Raw genomic sequence first — 24492 nt, 5'->3', positions numbered from 1 at the left:
AATTTTAGAAAGTCAGCTACAGCTTCTGCTGCCCTTGCCATTGCTTCAGCAGCGGTTGCAGCTTCCTGTTCACTGACTGGTGTGTGATGTCCCCATGCATTGAAACTCTACACTGCAGATGTTGGAAAGGATTTGTGAGCAGAAGAGGGCAGTTGTTGACCACCAGCATCAACAAGGCCGTTGGTATTCAGTTCAGACTCCACACATAAGACCTCAGGAGTGGAAATGGATGTCAGACATGTGTACCATCCTCCAAAACTTTGAGGACTCCACCAAGATGGTGAGTGGCGAGGATGCTATAATTAGCATCACCATCCCACTTCTCTGTGTTCTGAAACACTCTCTGCTCACAATCAAAGAGAATGCATTGCAGGAGGAGCACAATGAGATAGAGCAAGGAACCTTACAGGGTGATTACACACAGCCCAGCCTCATCTCATCTCAACATGGATTGGGGGACAAAGAGGAAGAGGAGGAGGAAGAACATGAGCTATTTTCATGCTCTATAGATGGTACTTCCTGCACAACTGTCATACCGTCTTTTCAGAGTGGATGGCCTGAGGACAGGGAGGAGGAGGAGGAGTAGGAAAGCATGGTCAGTCGTCCTCTTGGTGAGGACACGGAAGTTTTGCCTGTTTGCAGTCTGGCACGCATGACTGAGTTTATGTTACGCTGCCTTTCCCGTGACCCTCGCATTCTCAAAATTTTGGGTGACAGTCATTACTGGTTGGTGACACTTCTAGACCCAGGCTACAAGGAGAACTTTCTATCTCTTATTCCCGAGGTGGACAAGTCTACTAAAATGGGGCAGTACCGAAAGTCCATTGTTGCGAAATTATTTTAAAAAAATTCTCATCTGAAAACGCTGGCGGCAGAGGTCACAGTTCGTTGGACAACCAAGGAGTACAGGCGAGAGAGACACAACTCCAATCCAGCAGAGGCAGGGGAACACTGTTAAAGCTCTGGGAGAGTTTTCTCAAACCCTCCCATCACACAGGCCCTGAAGCATGGGGTACTCTCACAAGGAGTGCAAAGTTTGTGAAAATGCTGTGGGAGTACCTTGCTGATCGTATCAACATCCTTCATGATTCCTCTGTGCCTTATAATTATTGGGTATCCAAGCTGGAGACGTGGTATGAACTGGCTCTCTACGCTTTGGGCGTCCTGTCCTGCCCTGCTGGTGGAATTATAACTGATAATCCCATACACTTAGTGCATGGGCATTACAAGTCTAGGACACCTGCTCCTTTCTAATGGGAACATTTTCTTTTATAAGGCCCTCTTCCACATCTCTTTCAAGGGGCATTGGAGTGCCTCGAAATTTTTGGCAGCCCTTGCATTCGCTGCATAGGCAAACACTATGGGAGGCCCACTTCCTAATAATGGGAACATTTTTTCATGAGGCTCTCCTCTATGTCTCTTCAAAGGGGCATTGGAGTGCCTCAAAATTTTTGGCAACCCTTGCATTCACTGCATAGGCAAACATTATGGGAGACCCACTCCTTGTGACTTTCAGAGACCCACCTTCAGAAAGGAAACAGGATGTGTCTGATGACGTGTCACACACCACATGGCCAGATAAGGTTGCAAAATGTTAAAATGACAGTTCCCAGTGAATGTATTTGTCTTTGTTGAAAGCAATGCTAAAGTTTAAAAGTGCATCAAAAACACTACGTGTGAACATAGCCCAAGGAGTGGGGGAGCATTTTTGTTTTTGGTTATGTATTTTGCCTTATATACAAGTCATAACCCTGGAAAGGATGTTCCTTAACATATTTCCCAGGAAAATCCATTTTGGTTCTGTTTTTGTATGTTTTATTGTGAGTCTGTAGTGGCGTAAGACTCTGACAACATTGTCCCCACAGTGACCTTTGAGTCAGAAATGCTTCCAGGGGTTTCCGACATGCTGTTCCCATGTCATATGAGCACTGTTCCCATCGATTTCAGGAATTTCTAGTCCCTCCGCAGACAGCCGTAAGAGTGTAAGGCAGTTGCTTAGAAGAACCCATGGCTGCTGTTTTTTTGGTACAAGGTTAGACGAGGCTGGATTTTTATAAAGATGGCAGGCCAATTACGTGAAAGTTTTCTGTGCACACAAATCTCCAACGGTGCCCAAACGTTTGCATTGCCCATTTTCTAATTTTTAAAATGAAAAAATGACTTTTTTGTCTAACATACAAAGGAAATGTGTCATTGTTAACGTTAGGCCTTTTAAAGATTGTTTCACCTTCAACTTGCTTAAAGAAGTTGTCCACTACTTGGACAATTTCTTGTCATACCCCTCACTTGGCCTTTATAAAATATAAAGCTTTTACTCACCTCCCGTGCTTGCGGCACTCAGTCTCCCGTGCTGTCAGCACTGGTGGCGTCACTGTCCTCACTTCCGGACAAATTGAGCAGGAAGAGGCAGTCCAAGATCAGCTGCAGCCCGGAGTTCCTTTTCATTTTCAATTTGTCCTAAGGTGGGGACAGTGACGCCAGCGCTGATAGCTCACAGTTGTCACGAGTCACAACAACCGCACTTGAGCCCCGAGAGAGCGAGTGCCATTACTGCGGGAACGGTGCCAGCACAGAAGGTGAGTATAGGCTTTATTATTTTATGGACGTCATATATTTTGATCATGAAGGAGTTGCTCTATAACTGTTCACAATAACAGTAATTTTGACCAGAGGTGCCCAAACTTTTACATGCACCTTAAAGTGTTGATTACATACATCTTTCTGCTCTATCTCACAGAATTTAGTGCTTGGGGAGGGGATACAGCAAGAATTGTTGCATTAAAAACATCAGCTCTCCTCTCATAATGCTGTTGGCCCAGCTGTACTGCTTCTTTCCCAACACTGCTGCTGTGTGGGTTTCCTCTGGGTTCTCCAGTTTCCTCCCACACTGCAAAGACATACTGATTTAGAATTTAGATTGTGAGCCATAATGGGGACATTGATGATAATGTCTGTAAAGCCTCATGCAATTAATGGCTCTACATAAATAACAAAAAAAAAATACTATGGCACACTTTTTTAATATACATATATATTTTTGTACTAGTTATTAGCTTTGTCAGTTGCAGCAGGAAACTATAGCCATTGTGCCTCCTTCCAACTAAAGGAAAATACATTTTTGGTAAGTAACACTCAACTTTTCTGTTCTATTAGGTTGGCATATGAATATAAACGGGATACAATGGCCATAACACACTATAAGTCAGGGAGGAGAGCAGCAACTAAGATCGGTTCCCCTCATGAAGCAGTAACTTTGGTGCCACCATTACAAAACCGAATTTCACCTGGTGACAAAGGCACATGCTGTCCTGAAATGACAACCTTTTGATGCAACCTTCCACTTGCCATATTTATAAGCCACAAATCTGTTAGTATTTTGAACATAAAGTTGAAAATAAGTTGTCACCACTTGTATGTTAAATCATTCTACAGATCAGTGCATTTGCTCATTTTTATGCAGAATATTTTGTCTTCAATGTCGATCCTCAGTTAGGCCGGGCTCACTTTAGTGTTTCTGTGTGCGGCGTATGATCCACATACATCCGCATGCGTCACACGTACATATCTTTAAAATGGTCTTTGCAGGGGCATGCTTTTGCATGCGTCCACATGCGGATGCGTTGTTTTGCAGTGTGCGGTGGTGTCTGGCGAACGCAACATGTTGCATTTTTTGAGGCGTCAAATATTGAGCAATCATCCGCATGCGGACGATTGTGTTAAAAAATGCATTACTGTCTATGGGAACGCATTGGTGCGCAAGGACATGCGTACGCATGCGTTTGATATGCATGCTTACTTTAGACTGCACATGTCCAGAAAATGCACATAAAAAACATGAACGCATGCCAAAACGTATTTAAGCGCATTTTTGTTTGCGTCATGCACAAGATGATGCGCAGGCGTAAGCATGCTTTTGCATGCATTTTGGCATCCGTTTGCGCATGCAGATGATACGCTGCGCACAGAAACACTAATGTGAATCTAGCCTTAGACCTATTAGAAGAAAACAAATTGTTCTCTGCAATGTATGTTAATCATTGTCTGAGCTCAGTTCAGTCTGGTATTGTCAAGGAGAACTTGGGATACGCACGTAATACTACTTGTCAACCAGTGATCCTTTAAGTTTAAGTGAAAAAGTTTTCACTTTTTTTATGTACAGTGAAGGAAATAATTATTTGATCCTCTGTTGATTTTGTAAGTTTGCCCACTGACAAAGACATGAACCGTTTATAATTTTGAGGATAGGTTAATTTTAACATTGAGAGATAGAATACCAAAAATAAAATCCAGAAAATCACATTATATAAATTATATAAATATATTTGCATTTTGCAGTGAGAAATAAGTATTTGATCCCGCTGGCAAACAAGACTTCATACTTGGTGGCAAAACCCTTATTGGCAAGCACAGCAGTCAGTCGTTTTATGTAGTTGATGATGAGGTTTGCGCACATGTCAGAAGGAATTTTGGTCCTCTCCTCTTTAGGCTGTGTGCACACGATGCAGATTTGGTGCAGAAAAATCTGCTGCAGTTCTGCACTAAATCTGCATCTCCTGGCAGAATCTGCAGGTGCGTTTTTTATGCGTTTTTGATGCGTTTTTTATGCGTTTTTTATGCGTTTTTGATGCGTTTTTTTTAGCACAAATCTGCACAAAAACCGCATCAAAAACGCATCAAAAACGCACCTGCAGATTTCTATTATGGAGGGGTGCAGAAACGCTGCAGAACTGCACAAAAGAAGTGACAGGCACTTCTTTGAAATCTGCAGCGTTTCTGCGCAGATTTTTCTGCACCATGTGCACAGCTTTTTTTTTTTCACATTGATTTACATTGTACTGTGATCACAGTGCAGTTCTGCAGCGTTCTGCTGCAGAAAAATCTGCTGCAGTTCTGCACTAAATCTGCATCGTGTGCACATACCCTTACAGATCATCTCTAAAGCATTAAGATTTTGAGGCTGTCGTTAGGCAACTCGAAGCTTCAACTCCCTCCATAAGTTTCTATGGGATTTAGATTTGGAGACTGACTCTGTGACCTTAATTTGCTTCTTTTTGACCCCATCCTTTGTTGCCTTGGCTGTATGTTTTGGGTCATTGTCTTGCTGGAAGACCCAGCCACGACCCATTTTAATGTCCTGACGAAGGGAAGGAGCTTGTCACTCAGGATTTTATGGTACATGGCTCCATCCATTCTTCCATTGATGTGGTGAAGTAGTATTGTGCCCTTAGCAGACAAACACCTCCAAAACATAATGTTTCCACCTGCATGCTTGACAGTGGGGATGGTATTCTTTTGGTCATAGGCAGCATTTCTCTTCCTCCAAACATGGTTGAGTTAATGCCAAAGACCTCAATTTTTGTCTCATCTGACCACAGCACCTCCCAATCACTCCTCAGAATCATCCAGGTGTTCATTGGCAAACTTCTAATGGGCCTGCACATGTGTCTTCTTGAGCAGGGAGACCTTGCAAGCACTGCAGGATTTTAAACCTTTATGGTGTAATGTGTTACCAATGATTTTCTTGATGACTGTGGTCCTAGCTGCCTTGCGATCATTAACAAGTTTCCCTTTTATAGTTTTAGATTGATCTCTCACCTTCTTCATGATCAAGGATAGCCCACGAGGTGAGATTTTGCATGGTGCCCAGATCAATGTCGATTGACAGTCATTTTATGTTTCTTCCATTTTTTTACTATTGCACCAATAGTTGTTTCATTTTTACCCAGCGCCTTACGTATGGTTTTGTAGCCCATTCCAGCTTTGTGCAGGTGTATGATCTTGTCCCTGACATCCTTAGAAAGCTCTTTGCTCTTGCCCATGTTGTAGACGTTGGAGTCTTACTGGTGAATTGAGTCTGTGGACAGGAGTCTTTCATAAAGGCGACTATGTAAGACAGCTGTCTTTAATGCATGTAACGGGTTGATTAGGAGCACCTAACTTGTCTGTAGGAGCCAGAACTCTTAATGTTTGGTAAAGGATGAAATCCTTACTTCTCACTGCAAAATGCAAATAAATGTATATAATTTATACAATGTGATATTCAGGATTTTATTTTTGATATTCTATCTCTCAATGTTAAAATTAACCTACCCTTAAAATTATAGACTGTTCATGTCTTTCTCAGTGGGCAAACTTACAAAATCAGCAAGGGATCAAATAATTATTTCCTTCACTGTACATGCAGTTACTTTGTCATCTTTTGCTATGCCTTGAAATAAATAAGTCTGTGCAGATGGCTCTATGAACCTAAATTGAATTACATGGTCTTTCACATTAATTTGCACTTTGTTGGAAAGAATAACTCACCGTAAAATTACAGAGAATGAGAAAAAGCGCCATCTCCTTCACCAGTCTGCGGCTGACACTGAGACGTCCAACATTATGTAAATAAGCCACAGATGCCTTGTGGATCTCAACTATGGAAAGCCTTCGAGGAGTGTCATCATGCTCCCCTTTGTTCTCCTTTTTGGCCTGTAGATATGAATGCTCCTTGTGCTCTTTTCTCATGCCTTCTATTATGAAAATATTTTGAAATATATGTTGTAAGATCATAAGGATGGAGTACATCAGGTTCAAACTGTTGAGCAGATTCCATGAACCAGTGGCTACAACAGCAACCATGGAATAGTAAGAAATTGAAATCTGACCAAGGGCTGCTCCAAGCAGGAGAATAATTTCCAGACTTCGAGTATAGTTTTTCATTGGACCTCTGTGACTATTGGTCTTCTTCTGGTGATGTGTGTTTATCTCTGTGCTGAAGTTTCCTTTTGTCTGAGAATTGTTTGTGTCCATTTGTTCATTGTTCATGTTCTGCATTTCAGTATATCCATTGGGCATTTCACCCTCTGCTTGCTTTTCATTGTCCTTTGACTTTTCCTCTCCTGCTATTATGTGATACCCAATTTGTTCTGGATCCTCAAAGTTATTATTTGCTTCATTTGACTCTCCATGTTCATCTGCTTCTGCTTCTGACTGCCCATGATCCTTATTCTTCTTCATATTCCTGTGCCTACAATTTTTTTGCCTCTTTTCTCTGCCTTGTATATCAGGATCTTCATCATTTTCATTATCCTGTCTTGTGAGATCAGTGTGTCTTTTATCTCTAAAGGTTTGGGCAATTATTCCTATTAGGCAGGGTACAACCATCATTAATAGCAGAATGATACAGTACATAAAATATACAATAAAGGAGGTTGTGGTTACAGTTCCGCTTGAAGCTTGAACTTGGTACTGGATGAAGATACAAATTCCAACTAGTAATGCAGCAACACCCAAAACTGGTCCATAAAGGACCCCTTGCAGATGAAATCTCGGGTGGGACAGTATTGAATGGTGAAGTTCTCTTCTGCCGACGTTCCTCCACATTATAAAAAGCATGGAGGCACAAATCAGACTGTATTCGAGATTGAAAGGGTATAAAGTTACATATCCTCGTTTAAAGGTCCAACAAATTGAGAATTTAGGGCACAAGCATCCAGAGGTGCCATTTCCATCTAGGGATAGAACTAACATCAATGTAGAATTAGTACTCAAAAATGTCAAGCATTCAAACAACATGAAAATGGTACTATAGTCACTGGGTTTTAAGTACTTGCCTGATGTGTTGTTTGACTGCAAGCTCTCCGTCTCTCGGTGCACAGAGTCATTTATCACAGCCAGGAGCCAAAGCAGTAAATTGGTAGCCATAGTTAGCATGATGCACCACCTGGGGATTAAACTGAAATGAGTGTCCATATGGTACAAAATCAAATTGCAATTTTTGCCTTGTAAACCTATAGACAATGTATGGTGCTTTCTAGACGTGGGCTGAAACAGCGCAGGCCAAGGATTACCAGTTGATAATATTTTTATGCTTTTCATTTCCTTTGGCTGATTTTTTCCCACTTTTGCTCCAACAGGGTGGGTCTTTAACATCCTGTCTCCATATCCTGTCTCCTCAGAGGCCTCTACTCCCCATATTATAACCTACAGCTCTGATTGTTTAGATTGTATGTGTGCTAAAACACTCAACAGTAAGTCAGTACATACAGCATTCTCCTCTACAGAAATGGAAAAATAATTCTAAACTGCAATTAAAGCTCTCGTGATAACACAAACACTGTTGAATAATTGATAGGGAAAATGGGTGGGAGCTTGGTATCCAGGTGGTCCGGTATATAAAACCTATTCTTATATAACCTATTAGGGAGTTCTGAGGCTAGTCCGCATTTCTAAATTTTTATCTGTTGGCCAGAGTGCAGAGTCTATAACCACTTCCTGATATCGGATGTACCGGTATGTCTTATTTTGCAAGTAGTTCACGCATACGGACATACCGCTATGTGTTGTGGGAAAATGGGCGCCGGCCACTTGTGGTGCTTTTGCATTAAAATCAAATCCAAAGGACCCTTACATTGGTGGTCAGGGGTGATAAGTGCTGTCTATGACGGCACTAGTCATAATGAGGCTCCTCTTTGACAAGGTGTTGGTCCCACCCGCCACTATCACAGCAATTGGTCAGTCTCTGCAGATTATGGGCAGCACAGTGACTCAGTGGTTAGCACTGTTGCTTTGCAGGGCTGGGTTCCTGGGCTCAAATCCCATCAAGTACAACATTTTCAAAGACGGAGCCCTTTTTTGTTTTTGCATTTCTGTTTTTCACTCCCCTTGTTCCCAGAGCCATAACTTTTATATTTTTCCATCAATATGGCCATGTGAGGGCTTGGTTTTTGTGGGACAAGTTGTACTTTTGAACGACACCATTAGTTTTACCATATTAGGTACTCAAAAATGGGAAACAAATTCCAAGTGCGGTGAAATTGCAAAAAAAGTGCAATTCCACAGCACAAATGCTGAAACTGACCTGCCATTATGATTCTCCAGGTCATTATCAGTTCATAGACATCAAACATGTCTAGGATATTTTTTATTTAGGTGGCGAAAAAAAATCCAAAGTTTGCTACAAAAAAAAAAATTAGTCATTTTCCGAGACCCGTAGGATCTCCATTTTTCATGAGCTTGGGTGTTAGGGGTCGAGTTCCCGCCTCTGCACAGGGGGAATCTCGGGTCATCTCCGCTGCGGTCTCCCATTCCTCTCCTGCCGCAGTTGTGCCTGCTCAGCGGAGACGTCAGTCCAAGCGTCTTGCTCAGTCCCACTCTGTACAGAGAGTTACTGCTGGCTTTCCTGCTTCTGCCACTGAAGTCAGTGCTGGGCAGCGGCGAGCAGACGCTTCTGCGACTAAGTCCTGCTTTTCTCATTCTGAGCATGCCCTGAGTAAGATCTCTCAGTGGAGATCGAGGGTCACATGGTAGGAAGGTCCTATTGCTGCTAGGACTAACTCCTGCTTTTCACAGACTGAGCATGCCCAGGGTAAGATCTCTCAGTGGAGATCTAGGGTCACATGCTCAGTTATGGCAGTCTCTCATTGGTCCTTCTAGGAAGGTCTTTTTCTTGCTGCAGCTATATAAGGCTCGCATGGCCGCACGGCCATGCGCTAGTATCAATGCATGACATGAGTTTTGCGCTACTGTGGTCACGCTTGTGTGTATTCAGGGACCCGGCTGAAATAAGCCACTAGAATACCGGCACCTCCGGTGAGGAGATTGTGTGTTTGGTTGCAGGGCCCCGGCTGAAATAAGCCGCTAGAATACCGGCTCCACCGGTGAGGAGATTGTATGTTTGCCTCCTGGACTGCGTGACCACAAGCTGCTATCTGCTCAGCAGTTACTGTGTATTCCTGTGGAGTTTAACAGGACACAGTCCTTTCCTTATAGCGACTCTGTGAAGCAACAGAGTTCGCTTCTACCGCCATATCGTGCCGCTGTTTGCCAGCAGCAGGTTCTATTCCTGCACGGTGGACCCCGGGCTGCGAACGCACCAAATAACATCTCTATATTTACTCGGTGCGTTCCGCCAGCCCTAACAGTATACTAGCGCCAGGGTCTGGCTGGTAAATGGGGGACGATCAGCGTTTACAGCGGTACATCCAGCAGCTGGAGGATAGGTTGACGGCTCTCGAGCGCATAACCTCAGCTGTGGATGTTACCGCAGTCGCTGTTCAGGCTGCAAGTGTAGCTGCAGCCAGTTTGTCCTCTGCCACCCCTGCTCCGACTTTATCCCGTCTCCCGCTTCCAGACAAGTTTGCTGGTGACAGTAAGCTATGTCGGGGATTCGTGAGTCAGTGCTCCATACATCTTGAGCTTCTGGCTGCACGTTTTCCTACGGAACGGGCGAAAGTGGGATTTATTTTATCCCTTTTGTCGGGCAGGGCGTTGGAGTGGGCAACGCCGCTATGGGAGCGCAATGATTGTGTGGCGCAGAGTGCTCCTCTCTTCCTGGACGCTCTTAAACAGGTCTTTTTGGGACCTCGTGTCACCCACGATACCGCGCTCCAATTGTTGGCAACAACACAGGGTTCGTCCATGGTCAGCCAGTTCGCCGTCCAATTCCGGACTCTGGTCTCTGAGCTGGAATGGCCGGATAAAGTCCTTATTCCGGTGTTCTGGAGAGGACTGGCAGACCATGTGAAGGACGCCTTGGCCACCAGGGAGATTCCCGCCACACTGGAGGAGCTTATTTCTATATCTACCCGCATCGACCTCCGTTTTAACGAGCGGAAGTTGGAGCGGGCCCAGTGTAGGCAGAGGTTTCGGCTGGCTCCCACCTTCGCCAGACCACTGGAATCTTCCGTTCAGGCGTCCGACTCCCATGAGGCCATGGAGGTTTCTCGAGCGGGACCTAAGTCTTGGACCGCTCGAGTACCCGTGGTTTGCAGAAATTGCCAACAAGAAGGACATTATGCCAATAAATGTCCACGGCGGTCGAGTAAACAATCGCGTCTAGTAACCCTTGGAGGAGGTTCACTAGACACAGCGGCATTTTCCTCCAAGCTGTCCTTCAAAGGGACAATCATATTAGGCTCTTACTCTCTAACAGTCGAGCTTTGTGTGTATTCTGGAGCTGAGGGGAATTTCATCTCCTCAGCTTTTGCTCTGCACCATGCAATACCTCTGGTGATGCTCGCCAAACCGGTGACTGTTAGAGTAGTGAATGGGTCAACACTTCCATCTCAGATAACACACCAGACTGTCCCTTTCACGTTAGCTATGTCCCCATCCCACCAGGAGATAATTTCCCTTCTTATCCTTCCCGAGGGAATGGATGAGATTCTGCTGGGAATACCCTGGCTCCGTTTCCACTCCCCACATATTGAGTGGTCCTCTGGGAGGATATTGGGTTGGAGTGATTCATGTAAGGGCAGATGTTTGAGAGAGTGCGTTCAGGTTTCTACCACCGAGATACCTGCAGATCTTTCTTCCCTTCCCAAATGCTATTGGTCCTATGCAGACGTCTTCTCCAAAAAGGCTGCGGAGACCCTTCCACCTCACCGCCCCTATGACTGTCCTATTGATCTCTTGCCTGGAGCAGAACCTCCTCGGGGATTGGTCTATCCCCTCTCCCTCCCGGAGACAGAGGCTATGTCCCAATACATCCAGGAAAATTTGGCAAGAGGGTTCATTAGGAAGTCAGTGTCACCTGCAGGGGCAGGGTTCTTCTTCGTGCAGAAGAGGAATGGAGAATTACGTCCTTGCATAGATTACAGGGGTCTTAACGCCATCACCGTGAAGAATAAGTACCCATTGTCCCTGATTTCTGAGCTCTTTGATAGGCTACGGGGAGCAAGGGTATTTACCAAATTAGATTTGAGGGGTGCTTATAACCTGATTCGCATCCGTGAGGGGGATGAATGGAAGACGGCGTTTAATACCAGGGATGGGCACTATGAGTATCTGGTGATGCCCTTCGGGCTCTGTAATGCCCCAGCCGTCTTCCAAGACTTTGTCAATGACATCTTCTGGGATATGCTCTCCACCTCGGTCGTAGTCTATCTGGATGATATTCTCATCTTCTCTCCAGATATTGACTCCCACCGGAGAGATTTTGGCAGAGCCTTCGACCTCTTACGGTCAAATTCCCTCTATGCAAAGTTGGAGAAGTGTATGTTTGAGCAGGAGTCTTTACCTTTCCTGGGCTATATCATTTCCGCCCAGGGATTGGCTATGGATCCTGCCAAACTACAGGCTGTGATGGACTGGCAAGAACCCCATTCTCTTAAAGCGGTGCAGCGCTTTATGGGGTTCATTAATTATTACCGCCAGTTCATTCCACACTTCTCAAGTTTGGTAGCTCCCTTGGTAGCCCTCACCAAGAAGGGAGCAAATCCCAAATTGTGGTCTGAAGAGGTCTCCAAGGCCTTCTCTTCTATTAAGTCTCATTTTGCTAGCGCTCCCATCCTACATCGTCCCGATGTGGATAAGCCGTTTATAATGGAGGTGGATGCCTCATCCGTTGGTGCAGGAGCAGTCCTCTTCCAAAAGGATGCTCAAGGTCGGAAGCATCCTTGCTTCTTCTACTCCAAGACCTTCACACCAGCGGAGAGGAATTATTCCATCGGGGACAGGGAGTTGCTAGCGATGAAGTTGGCTTTCTCGGAGTGGAGACATCTCTTGGAGGGGGCTCGCTTTCCCTTTCAAGTCTTCACGGACCACAAAAATTTGTTATATTTGCAAACAGCCCAGCGGCTAAATTATCGCCAGGCCAGATGGTCCTTGTTCTTCTCCCGGTTCCACTTCACCCTCCATTATCTCACTGGGGAGAAGAACATTCGTGCTGACGCCCTCTCTCGCTCTGTTGTGTCATCTGAGGAGGAGGAAGGGGAGCCTCGGCTTATTGTCCCTTCTGAGAGCCTGAGAACCATAGCTCCGGTTTCGCTAGAGTCTGTGCCTCTGGGCAAGACTTTTGTACCAATTAATTTACGACCGGAGGTTCTCTCTTTGGCTCATTCGTCCAGGGTGGGTGGACACTTTGGGACAAAAAGGACATCTGAGCTGCTGGTGAGGTCGTACTGGTGGCCACATATGGTTCGTGATGTCAGAGATTACATTCAGGCATGTGTCTCCTGTGCCAAAAATAAATCTCCTCGACAATGGCCAGCAGGGTTACTCTATCCCTTGCCGGTGGCAGACAGGCCCTGGGAGATGGGCAAACCCACCACAAAGTCCATCCCGACCAAGTCTCGTGGCTGTACCATCATTTGGGTTGTCACCGATCATTTTTCTAAAATGGTGCATTTGGTCCCGCTTCCACGGTTACCTTCTGCACGGGCCTTGGCAGCGTTGTTCATAAAACACATCTTCCGCCTACACGGTATGCCGGACAAAATTGTCAGTGACTGGGGTCCCCAGTTTGCGTCTCGGTTCTGGAGAGAGCTTTGTCGTCTTCTCAGCATTGAGTTAAATCTCTCTTCCGCATATCATCCCGAGACGAACGGGTTGGTAGAGAGGGCCAACCAGACCTTGGTCACATATCTGCGACATTTTGTCTCAGCCAGGCAGGATGACTGGGCATCCTTGCTATCATGGGCAGAGTTTGCGCTGAACAACGCCGTGGCCGACTCCACTGGACAAACCTCATTTCTCCTTAACTATGGTCAGCATCCGCGGGTACCTGTGCCTATGCCCGTGTCTTCCGCCGACTCCAGGGTGGCAGACTGGGCTGTGGAAGCACGGGATATTTGGGACCGCACTCAGGATGCCATTCGGGCCTCCAAGGAGAGAATGAGGTCCTCCGCCGATGCACATCGGCGCCCCGCTCCGACCTTTGCTCCTGGCGACTTGGTGTGGCTCTCCGCCCGTAACATCAGGCTGCGAGTGGAGTCCACTAAGTTTGCACCTCGCTACTTGGGTCCTTTTAAGGTCCTCGAACAGGTTAATCCTGTGGTCTATCGTTTAGCCCTTCCGCCACGCCTGGGTATCACCGACACCTTTCATGTGTCCCTCTTGAAACCCGTATACATGTCCCGGTTTTCTGAGTCATCTGCTGGGACATCGGGTTCGTCTACGGACGATTACGAGGTGAATGCTATTTTGGGGTGCAAGGTGGTACGTGGTAAAAAGTTTTATTTGGTGGACTGGAAGGGTTATGGTCCTGAGGACAGGTCCTGGGAGCCTGCTGAGCACATTCAGGCTCCGCAGCTCATTGCTGCCTTCGAGCGTAGCGAGGTCCAAGGAGGGGGGGGGGCCCTAGGGGGGGTAATGTTAGGGGTCGAGTTCCCGCCTCTGCACAGGGGGAATCTCGGGCCATCTCCGCTGCAGTCTCCCATTCCTCTCCTACCGCAGTTGTGCCTGCTCAGCGGAGACGTCAGTCCAAGCGTCTTGCTCAGTCCCACTCTGTACAGAGAGTTACTGCTGCCTTTCCTGCTTCTGCCATTGAAGTCAGTGCTGTGCAGCGGCGAGCAGACGCTTCTGCGACTAAGTCCTGCTTTTCTCATTCTGAGCATGCCCTGAGTAAGATCTCTCAGTGGAGATCGAGGGTCACATGGTAGGAAGGTCCTATTGCTGCTAGGACTAACTCCTGCTTTTCACACACTGAGCATGCCCAGGGTAAGATCTCTCAGTGGAGATCTAGGGTCACATGCTCAGTTATGGCAGTCTCTCATTGGTCCTTCTAGGAAGGTCTTTTTCTTGCTGCAGCTATATAAGGCTCGCATGGCCGCACGGCCATGCGCTAGTATCAATGCATGACATGAGTTTTGCGCCACTGTGGTCACGCTTGTGTGTATTCAGGGACCCGGCTGAAATAAGCCACTAGAATACCGCCACCTCCGGTGAGGAGATTGTGTGTTTGGTTACAGGGCCCCGGCTGAAATAAGCCACTAGAATACCGGCTCCACCGGTGAGGAGATTGTATGTTTGCCTCCTGGACTGCGTGACCACAAGCTGCTATCTGCTCAGCAGTTACTGTGTATTCCTGTGGAGTTTAACAGGACACAGTCCTTTCCTTATAGCGACTCTGTGAAGCAACAGAGTTCGCTTCTACCGCCATATCGTGCCGCTGTTTGCCAACAGCAGGTTCTATTCCTGCACGGTGGACCCCGGGCTGCGAACGCACCAAATAACATCTCTATATTTACTCAGTGCGTTCCGCCAGCCCTAACATTGGGTTGGATGATGGCTTACTTTCTGTGCACCGAGCTGACGTTTTTAATCATTTTTTTGCAGATATGTTCTTTTGATCGCCCAATATTGCATTTTAGTGCAATGTTGCAGCAAACACAAAAACGTAATTCTGAGATTTTTACTTTTTTTCTCATTATGCCATTTAACAATTGGGTTAATTCTTTTTTTAAATTGATAGATCAGGTGATTCTGAATGCGGCGCTACAAAATATTTGTACGTTTGATTTTTTTAATTGTTTTATTTTGAATGGGGCGAAAGGGGGGTGATTTGAACTTTTATATTTTTTTTTGTTTTTAACTTTTTTTTTAAACTTTTGGCATGTATCAATATTCTCCATGGGAGACTAGCAGCTGCCATAACCTGATCAGCTTTGCTGCATACAGGCGTTTATCAGATCACCTGTATGTAGCAGAATTGCTGACTTGATATGAGCACTGACCACTGGGCGGCGCTCATAGCAATCCTGCACTGACAACCATAGAGGTCTGCAGGAGACCTCTGGATGTCATGCTGACCCATCGGTTACCCGCGATCATGTGATGGGGCCACCAATGGGTGTGATTTTAATAGAGCCTTAAATGCTGCTGTCAGAGTTTGACAGTGGCATTTAAAGGGTTAACAGCCATGGGTGGATTGCGATTCCACCTGTGGCTGTTCCGGGCACAAGTCAGCTGTTCAAAACAGCTGACATTTGCCCGGAAAGATGTGGGCTCAGCGCCGGAACCCACATCAAAGGAGGAGACACGACATGTGCCGTACTTGTACAGTGCATGTTGTAAAGGGGTTATGAGCAGCACAGTGGCTCAGTGGGTAGCATTGTTGCTTTGCAGGGTCCTGAGTTCAAATCCCACCAAGTACAACATTTTCTAAGAAATTGTAAGTTTCCCTGCTGATGCTTTGGCATGCTTTACAAGCAATCAGACTGCAGTGGAAGTCTCATAGTAAGACTAAGTAAAAATGTTTTTAAAAAAACATCACAAAATAATAAATATATATATCTATAGTACCCATAAATAAATATTTTTATGAAAACAACAAACACACACAGAAAAGTACACAAGTTTGGTATTGTTGCATCCAGAACGACCCAACCTATAAAACTGTCTCACTAGTTAACCCCTTTAGTGAAAAGCGTAAAAAACAAACAAACTGGGAAAAATACATGCTTTGTTGTGGAGAAACAGCATTGTATATCAATTAACCAGACAACTATTTTTAGCAAGCCAGAAAGAATAGACTGTTATCTATATGTTAACTTTTCATTTTAAGCATTTCCTTCTAGCTGGTCAAGAAAACAGACTTTTGTTTGTGCAAGCCTATAAAATTGACTTGTAAGCTGATATTTCATGTAACATATTGACTAGACTAGTGATGTTTGCTGATATGCTAATTATGCATTGTGTTACCCAGCCAGTTTGTTGACTTCGAAAACAGAGGAGGAAAAGCTATGAAAATAGATTAAGTAATCTACTTGATATCATCTCCATTCTTACTATTTATGTAAATACTGAATGAAAGACACTTGTTAAGTATAAAAATAAGTTATATGCCTCTGTATAGTCTGTCAGAGACAGAGAGAGAGAGACAGCCAGAGATTCTGTCAAGACATCCAAACAATCAGGGGACCTTACAGGGCTGCTGCCAATACATCATTGCTTCATCACTAGGGACACAGATCTATCATTCCACAGGAAACAACCTAGGGGACTTCGGCCCCAGTTGGAAGAATACAGATCTGATCCATTGACCATTGCAGAACCATGGATATGTCTGATGAAAGCCAGGATTGGGACCCACTGGTCGCCTGGCTCCATGGAGATGTTCACAGAAGCCAGGTTGCGACCCTCGTGTCAACTGGCCTTGTACCTCAATGGACTGTCATCTTCCTAAACTTGTTATTACCTCCTATTTTTGTGTGTACGCCACAGGTGGGGTAATCGACCCTGTAAGATGAAGCCAGGTTGTGACCCTCCTGTCAACTGGCCTTGTACCTGAATGGACTGTCATCTTCCTATGCTTGACGTCACCTCCTCTCTGTGTGCATGCCACAGGTGGGGTAGTCGACCCTGGGAACTATGAAGTAACAGCTGAATGAAACTTGGCACTCAATTTATGAGAAGAAAAGCTTCTTAGTTTATTGATGCATCCAGACAAACAAAACCGCTAAACGTTTTCGGTCCACACCGGACCTTCGTCAGAGCGTTTCTTAGACATTGACTGGATGAGGAAGCTAATGAGCCTGAATGAGCGTCAGCCAGAGCACGGGATATAGGAGCTGCAGTCTGCTGCAGGATCACTTTTGAGTTATTTTAACTATAACGAATTCAATCTTTGTTTCACATGTAGCACTGATTCTCATGAGATTTCTTTTTTGGACTTGACTCTACGTGGTATTGTGGGTGATGTGTTTACCACTTCCACATATTGTAAACCACTATCAGGTAACAGCATTTTACACGCTTCCAGCAGTCATCCGAGACACACCATCAAATCAATACCAGTAGGTGAATTAACTAGGATCACCAGAAACTGCAACAATGCTACTATTCTTAGACAGGAAATTGATTCATGTTGTGAGAGAGTGGGAAAGATGGGTTATTCTAACTGGTCCCTTGATAGAGCAAAGAATATTGTTAAACAGAAAAAACAGTGTGATATGTTGATGCCAAGAGACAATATGAATAGTGGTAGTGAGAATGAAAAAATAATTTGTTCTATTAAATATAGTTCTCAATATAATAGTATAAAGTCTCTTATTTTAAAAAATATTCCTATCTTATACAAAGATGAGATTTTATCTACTATTTTATCTGCAGGATGTCAAGTGGTGGCAAAGAAAGACATGACCTTATCTGACATTCTTTCCCAAAGTTTTTTCAATTCTGGCAACACTTCTCGTACCTGGTTGCATCACACTGGTTTTTACCACTGTGGTCCTTCTAGCTGCAGAACTTGTGCTCATTCTATTATCGCACATTCTTTCCACGATAGTGGCAAGAGACAAGAATTTAAGATACAACAGTTGATTTACTGTAATAGTAAAAATGTGATGTATATGATCACATGCATAAAATGCAATTTGAGCTATATAGGATGTACTACTCGTATGCTTAAAATCCGCATTTCTGAGCATATTACTGATATTCTTGTTTCCACTAATAGTAATCGTTCTATGTCTCATGCATCTAAGCATTTTGTTACCTGTCATCAGAGGAGTACGGCATTCTTACGGGTTATCGGCATTGAGAAACTCACACTGTCAGCCAGAGGAGGAGACTTCAAAAGATTCTTAATGACGCATGAAGCCTATTGGATGTTCTGCTTGAATACTTGCTATCCTGCGGGTTTGAATGCTCGTAAAGAAATTATGTATCACTATTAAGATACAACTTCTGTATATTTCGTGTGTATTTTCTTGTGTATTTGTGTGTCAGTTTTCACATTTTTCTTTATTTTTTCTTTGTTATCATGTTTTTATATTGCATGAATTAACGCATGTGTCATGTGATAGGTAAATCCATTATGATTGGTGCAGTTAATATTTAACTATGCTGTTACGTATATGGAGCAGCTTTGAGAAAGAACATGTTATTGTTTGAAATGCGTAGCCTGCTGCTACCCACTTTTCTGTGAACCATGTCATTGCACTTTGTATTTTACTCTCAATAAATCTGGATATTTTTGGAAGCTGGATCTTTCCTTCTGTTTGCCCTATTGTTCTACGTGATGACTACATGGTATCCGGGCTTCCCCACAACACATGCCTAGCAGGTGAGCTGGTTTTCACCATTTTTTCTTGAGTAGCTTTATGCCCATGTTAAAAGGGAGAATGGGCATGCAGTGGGACGATTCTTGGTCCATGCAGTTTCGGCTAGTGGACCTGGGCACCCACTGATCCTGTGTCTCCACAGTTATCATACCATCAAACAAAAAGTGGAATAAAACATGATAAAAAAGAGAAATGTAAATTAATATGGTATCTCTGAAAAAGTAATTTTATAACGCAAACAACAAGCCACCAAAAAGCTCCATCAGCAGAAAATAAAAAAGTTATATCTCTCAGAATAAAGCGATGCAAAAATAAATATTTTTTTCTATAAAATAGTTTTAATTGTGTAAAAGCGTCAAAAGTGTCGCTGTAATCGTATTGACCTGAAGAATAAAGCTGCCTTATCAATTTTACAAAATGCAGAATGGTATAAAAAACAAAAAACAATTCCTGAATTGCTATTTTTTGTTCATTCTGCCTCCCAACACAGAATAGAATGGAAAGCGATCAAAAATGGAATGTTGACAAAAATGGAACCAATAAAAATGTCAACTCATCCCGCAAAAAACAAGCCCATTAATGACTCTGTTGGCTGAAATAGGGAAAAATTATAGCTCTCAATATATGGGGAAAAGCGTCTTTTAGTGTGAGACAGCAGCCCAACAGAAAAAAAATATATAAATCTGGTATCGCTGTAATTGCACAGACCTGAAGAATAAAGTAGTCTAATCACTTATACTGCACAAGTAACGGCATGAAAGATAAATAAAAAAAATATTCACCTGCTGTTGATTTGCTCAGTCTGCCTCCCAAAGATCGCAGTAAGGCTCGACTTACATTTATTCTGTGCTCTACGCTGAATGCTTACACCAGGCTTTCCATGTCTAGAGCAAGTCTGCTGCCTCATTATAGTGAGTGGCTCTCTCAGGCATTTCATCTGAATCATGTCAGTCGGAGGTTTAGATGGAAACCCCAAAATAAGTGCTCAGCGTAGAGCACTGGGTAAATGTGATGCCAAATGTTATGTAACATGTTCCCAATAAAAGCTCTAACTCAATCCACAAAAAAAGCAAGTCCCCACTCAGGTCCATCAACGGTTAATGGAAATATACACGTTACTTATAGTACAAAGGCTCTGGAAAAGCTAAATGGCCCCCCAAAACAAATTCAGCAAATTCTGCACTCCCAAATCTAAATGCCCCCCCTTTTTGAGCACCACCATGTGCCTAAACGCAGTTAGCGTCCACATGATTGTAATTTCTGCAGTGATGAGAGCACACCTAATTTACAGGTGAAAGAGCTAAGCACTGCAATGCACTGGGCACTGCAATGTACTGGGCACTGCAACTGCAGTTTGCAATTTTCACTCATCAACATCCACTGCTGCATGTTTCTGAAAAACATCCATTGAGTCAAAATTGTCAGAACATCACCTGTAGATAAATTCCCAAAGGGGTATAATTTCCAAAATGTGGTCACTTGAGGAGATATTCTGCTCTTCTAGCACTTAGGGGCTTGGAAAATCTGTGCTCAGGAGGCAAATAGAGCTCCATCCCTCCAGCGTCTCGCCGTATGGCTAAGCAGTGCTGTTGTAACAACTCTGCTGGCATCACTGCATGGCCTCCCATCCCCCACCTGTATTACACTCAAACTCACTTATTTCTCTGTGCCTTGATGTGACTTCTCTCTGCTGCCAGCTCCATGCTGTGTGCCTCATGTCTGCTGTTTGCTCTGTCTGTGTGCATAGGGGGGCGGCTGTTGTGAATTCTGTTATCGAACTCCCTCTTGTGGTCATGAATGGTACTTCGGCGAGTTCTGTCCATGGACTCCCTCTGGTGGCTGTGAGTGGAGCTGCTGCTTCTGAGGTTCCTTACACAGGTGACGTAGTTTAGTCTTAGGCTGGCTGCTCTATTTAACTCCACTCTGATCGTTACTCCATGCCAGCTGTCAATGTTCCTGTACTGGTTCAGTTCGCTCTTGGATCTTTCTGGTGACCTGTCTACTCCAGCAGAAGCTAAGTCCCTGCTAGTTAATTACTTGTTCATTGTTTCCTTGTCCAGTTGGCTTTCATGATTTTGCCTTGCTAGCTCTTTTTGCACACTTTGCGTGGTCTTTTGTAGTTTTTTGTGCTGACCACAAAGATACCTTTCCTATCCTCAGTCTGTTTAGTAAGTCGGGCCTCCCTTTGCTGAAACCTGTTTCATTTCTGTGTTTGTGACTTTCATCTTGACTCACAGTCAATATATGTGGGGGGCTGCCTTTTCCTTTGGGGAATTTCTCTGAGGCAAGGTAGGCTTTATTTTCTATCTTTAGGGCTAGTTAGCTCTTAGGCTGTCAAGAGACGTCTAGGTCGTGTTAGGTACGCTCCACGGCTATTTCTAGTTGTGTGATAGGATTAGGGGTTGCGGTCAGCAGAGCTCCCACTTCCCAGAGCTTGTCCTGTGTGAGATTAACCATCAGGTCGTTCCGGGTGCTCCTAACCACCAGGTCCATAACAGTACAGCTGGCCCAAAGTATTAATGCATCTCAATAGAGGGATAAGAGAAGTTCTGAGACCATTTTTTTTTCTCTGCAGTGTTTTTTGTCTTTCTTTTCCCCTTAACCTCTGGGTGGTTCTGGACACAGGTGTTGATATGGACATTCAAGGTCTGTCCTCTTGTGTGGATCATCTCACTGCAAGGGTACAAAACATTCAAGATTTTGTGGTTCAGAATCCGATGTTAGAGCCTAGAATTCCAATTCCTGATTTGTTTTCTGGGGATAGATCTAAGTTCCTGAATTTCAAAAATAATTGTAAACTGTTTCTAGCTTTGAAACCCCGCTCCTCTGATAACCCCGTTCAACAAGTAAAAATGATTATTTCTTTGTTGCGTGGTGACCCTCAAGACTGGGCATTTTCCCTTGCGCCATGAGATCCTGCATTGCGTGATGTAGATGCGTTTTTTCTGGTGCTTGGATTGCTTTATGATGAACCAAATTCAGTGGATCAGGCAGAGAAAATCTTGCTGGCTTTGTGTCAGGGTCAGGATGAAGCGGAGGTGTACTGTCAGAAGTTTAGAAAGTGGTCTGTGCTTACTCAGTGGAATGAGTGTGCCCTGGCGGCAATTTTCAGAAAGGGTCTTTCTGAAGCCCTTAAGGATGTTATGGTGGGATTTCCCACGCCTGCTGGTCTGAATGAGTCTATGTCCTTGGCCATTCAGATCGATCGGCGCTTGCGTGAGCACAAAGCTGTGCACCATTTGGCGGTATTCTCTGAGCATAGGCCTGAGCCTATGCAATGTGTTAGGACTTTGACCAGAGCTGAACGGCAAGAACACAGAAGTCGGAATGGGCTGTATTTTTACTGTGGTGATTCCACTCATGCTATCTCCGATTGTCCTAAGCGCAGTAAGCGGTTCGCTAGGTCTGCCACCATTGGTACGGTACAGTCTAAATTTCTTTTTTCCGTTACTCTGATTTGCTCTCTGTCATCCTATTCTGTTATGGCATTTGTGGATTCAGGCGCTGCCCTGAATTTGATGGACTTGGAGTTTGCCAGGCGCTGTGGATTTTTCTTGGAGCCCTTGCAGTATCCTATTCCATTGAGAGGAATTGATGCTACGCCTTTGGCCAAGAATAAGCCTTAGTACTGGACTCAATTGACCATGTGCATGGCTCCTGCACATCAGGAGGATATTCGCTTTTTGGTGTTGCATAATCTGCATGATGTGGTCGTTTTGGGGTTGCCATGGCTATAGGTCCATAATCCAGTATTGGATTGGAAATCTATGTCTGTGTCCGGCTGGGGTTGTCAGGGGGTACATGGTGATGTTCCATTGCTGTCAATTTCGCCTTCCACTCCTTCTGAAGTCCCTGAGTTTTTGTCAGATTACCGGGATGTATTTGAAGAGCCCAAATCCGGTGCCTTACCTCCTCATAGGTATTGCAATTGTGCTATTAATTTGATTCCTGGTAGTAAGTTTCCTAAGGGCCGACTGTTTAATTTATCTGTGCCAGAGCACGCCGCTATGCGGAGTTATATTAAGGAATCCTTGGAGAAAGGTCATATTCGCCCGTCGTCATCACCGTTGGGAGCAGGGTTCTTTTTTGTGGCCAAGAAGGATGGCTCTTTGAGACCTTGTATTGATTACCGCCTTCTTAATAAGATCACAGTCAAATTTCAGTACCCTTTGCCGCTGCTGTCTGATTTGTTTGCTCGGATTAAGGGGGCTAGTTGGTTCACCAAGATAGATCTTCGAGGGGCGTATAATCTTGTGCGAATTAAACAGGGCAATGAATGGAAAACAGCATTTAATACGCCCGAGGGCCATTTTGAGTACCTGGTTATGCCATTCGGGCTTTCTAATGCTCCATCTGTGTTTCAGTCCTTTATGCATGACATCTTCCGACAGTACCTGGATAGATTCATGATTGTATATTTGGATGATATTTTGGTCTTTTCGGATGATTGGGAGTCTCATGTGAAGCAGGTCAGAATGGTGTTCCAGGTCCTTCGTGCAAATTCCTTGTTTGTGAAGGGGTCGAAATGTCTCTTTGGGGTTCAGAAGGTTTCATTTTTGGATTTCATTTTTTCCCCTTCTACTATCGAGATGGACCCTGTTAAAGTTCAGGCCATTTATGATTGGACTCAGCCGACATCTGTGAAGAGCTTGCAGAAGTTCCTGGGCTTTGCTAATTTTTACCGTCGCTTCATCGCTAATTTTTCTAGTGTTGCTAAACCGTTGACTGATTTGACCAAGAAAGGTGCTGATGTGGTCAATTGGTCCTCGGCGGCTGTAGAGGCTTTTCAGGAGTTGAAGCGTCGTTTTTCTTCTGCCCCTGTGTTGTGCCAGCCAGATGTTTCGCTCCCGTTTCAGGTTGAGGTTGATGCTTCTGAGATTAGAGCAGGGGCTGTTTTGTCGCAAAGAAGTTCTGATGGCTCGGTGATGAAACTATGTGCCTTCTTTTCTAGAAAATTCTCGCCTGCTGAGCGCAATTATGATGTTGGCAATCGAGAGTTGTTGGCCATGAAGTGGGCATTCGAGGAGTGGCGACATTGGCTTGAAGGAGCCAAGCATCGCGTGGTGGTCTTGACGGATCACAAATATTTGACTTATCTCGAGTCTGCCAAACGGTTGAATCCTAGACAGGCTCGATGGTCGCTGTTTTTCTCCCGTTTTGATTTTGTGGTTTTGTACCTTCCAGGCTCTAAGAATGTGAAGGCTGATGCCCTGTCAAGGAGTTTTGTGCCTGACTCTCCGGGTGTTCCTGAGCCGGCGGGTATTCTCAAAGAGGGGGTAATTTTGTCTGCCATCTCCCCTGATTTGCGGCGCGTGCTGCAGAAGTTTCAGGCTGATAGACCTGACCGTTGTCCAGCGGAGAAACTGTTTGTCCCTGATAGATGGACTAGTAGAGTTATCTCTGAGGTTCATTGTTCGGTGTTGGCGGGTCATCCTGGAATCTTTGGTACCAGAGATTTGGTGGCTAGATCCTTTTGGTGGCCTTCTTTGTCACGGGATGTGCGTTCTTTTGTGCAGTCCTGTGGGACTTGTGCTTGGGCTAAGCCCTGCTGTTCTCGTGCCAGTGGGTTGCTTTTGCCCTTGCCGGTCCCGAAGAGGCCCTGGACGCATATTTCCATGGATTTTATTTCAGATCTCCCTGTCTCTCAAAGGATGTCGGTCATTTGGGTGGTTTGTGATCGCTTCTCTAAGATGGTCCATTTGGTACCCTTGTCTAAATTGCCTTC

General features: G+C 44.7%; 1 protein-coding gene across 2 annotated transcripts in view; it reads right to left on the bottom strand.

Moving 5' to 3' along the window:
• The window catches only part of OTOP3 (otopetrin 3), a 130115-nt gene that overhangs the window by 20180 nt on the left and 85443 nt on the right, over nt 1-24492 (bottom strand). The window contains exons 5-6 of one of the 2 annotated variants that reach the window (XM_069752146.1): nt 7596-7705; nt 6307-7505 (exon numbers count right to left, since the gene is read on the bottom strand). In XM_069752146.1, coding sequence (XP_069608247.1) covers nt 6307-7505; nt 7596-7705 — 1309 coding nt within the window. The remainder of the gene's footprint in view (nt 1-6306; nt 7506-7595; nt 7706-24492) is intronic. The other variant, XM_069752145.1, reaches the window with a different exon arrangement.

This window comes from Ranitomeya imitator, chromosome 2 (assembly GCF_032444005.1).
Source record: "Ranitomeya imitator isolate aRanImi1 chromosome 2, aRanImi1.pri, whole genome shotgun sequence".
NCBI classification, from domain to species: Eukaryota; Metazoa; Chordata; class Amphibia; order Anura; family Dendrobatidae; genus Ranitomeya; species Ranitomeya imitator.
Note: the sequence above shows the minus strand (reverse complement) of the source record. Positions and strands in the feature narration are given on the sequence as shown.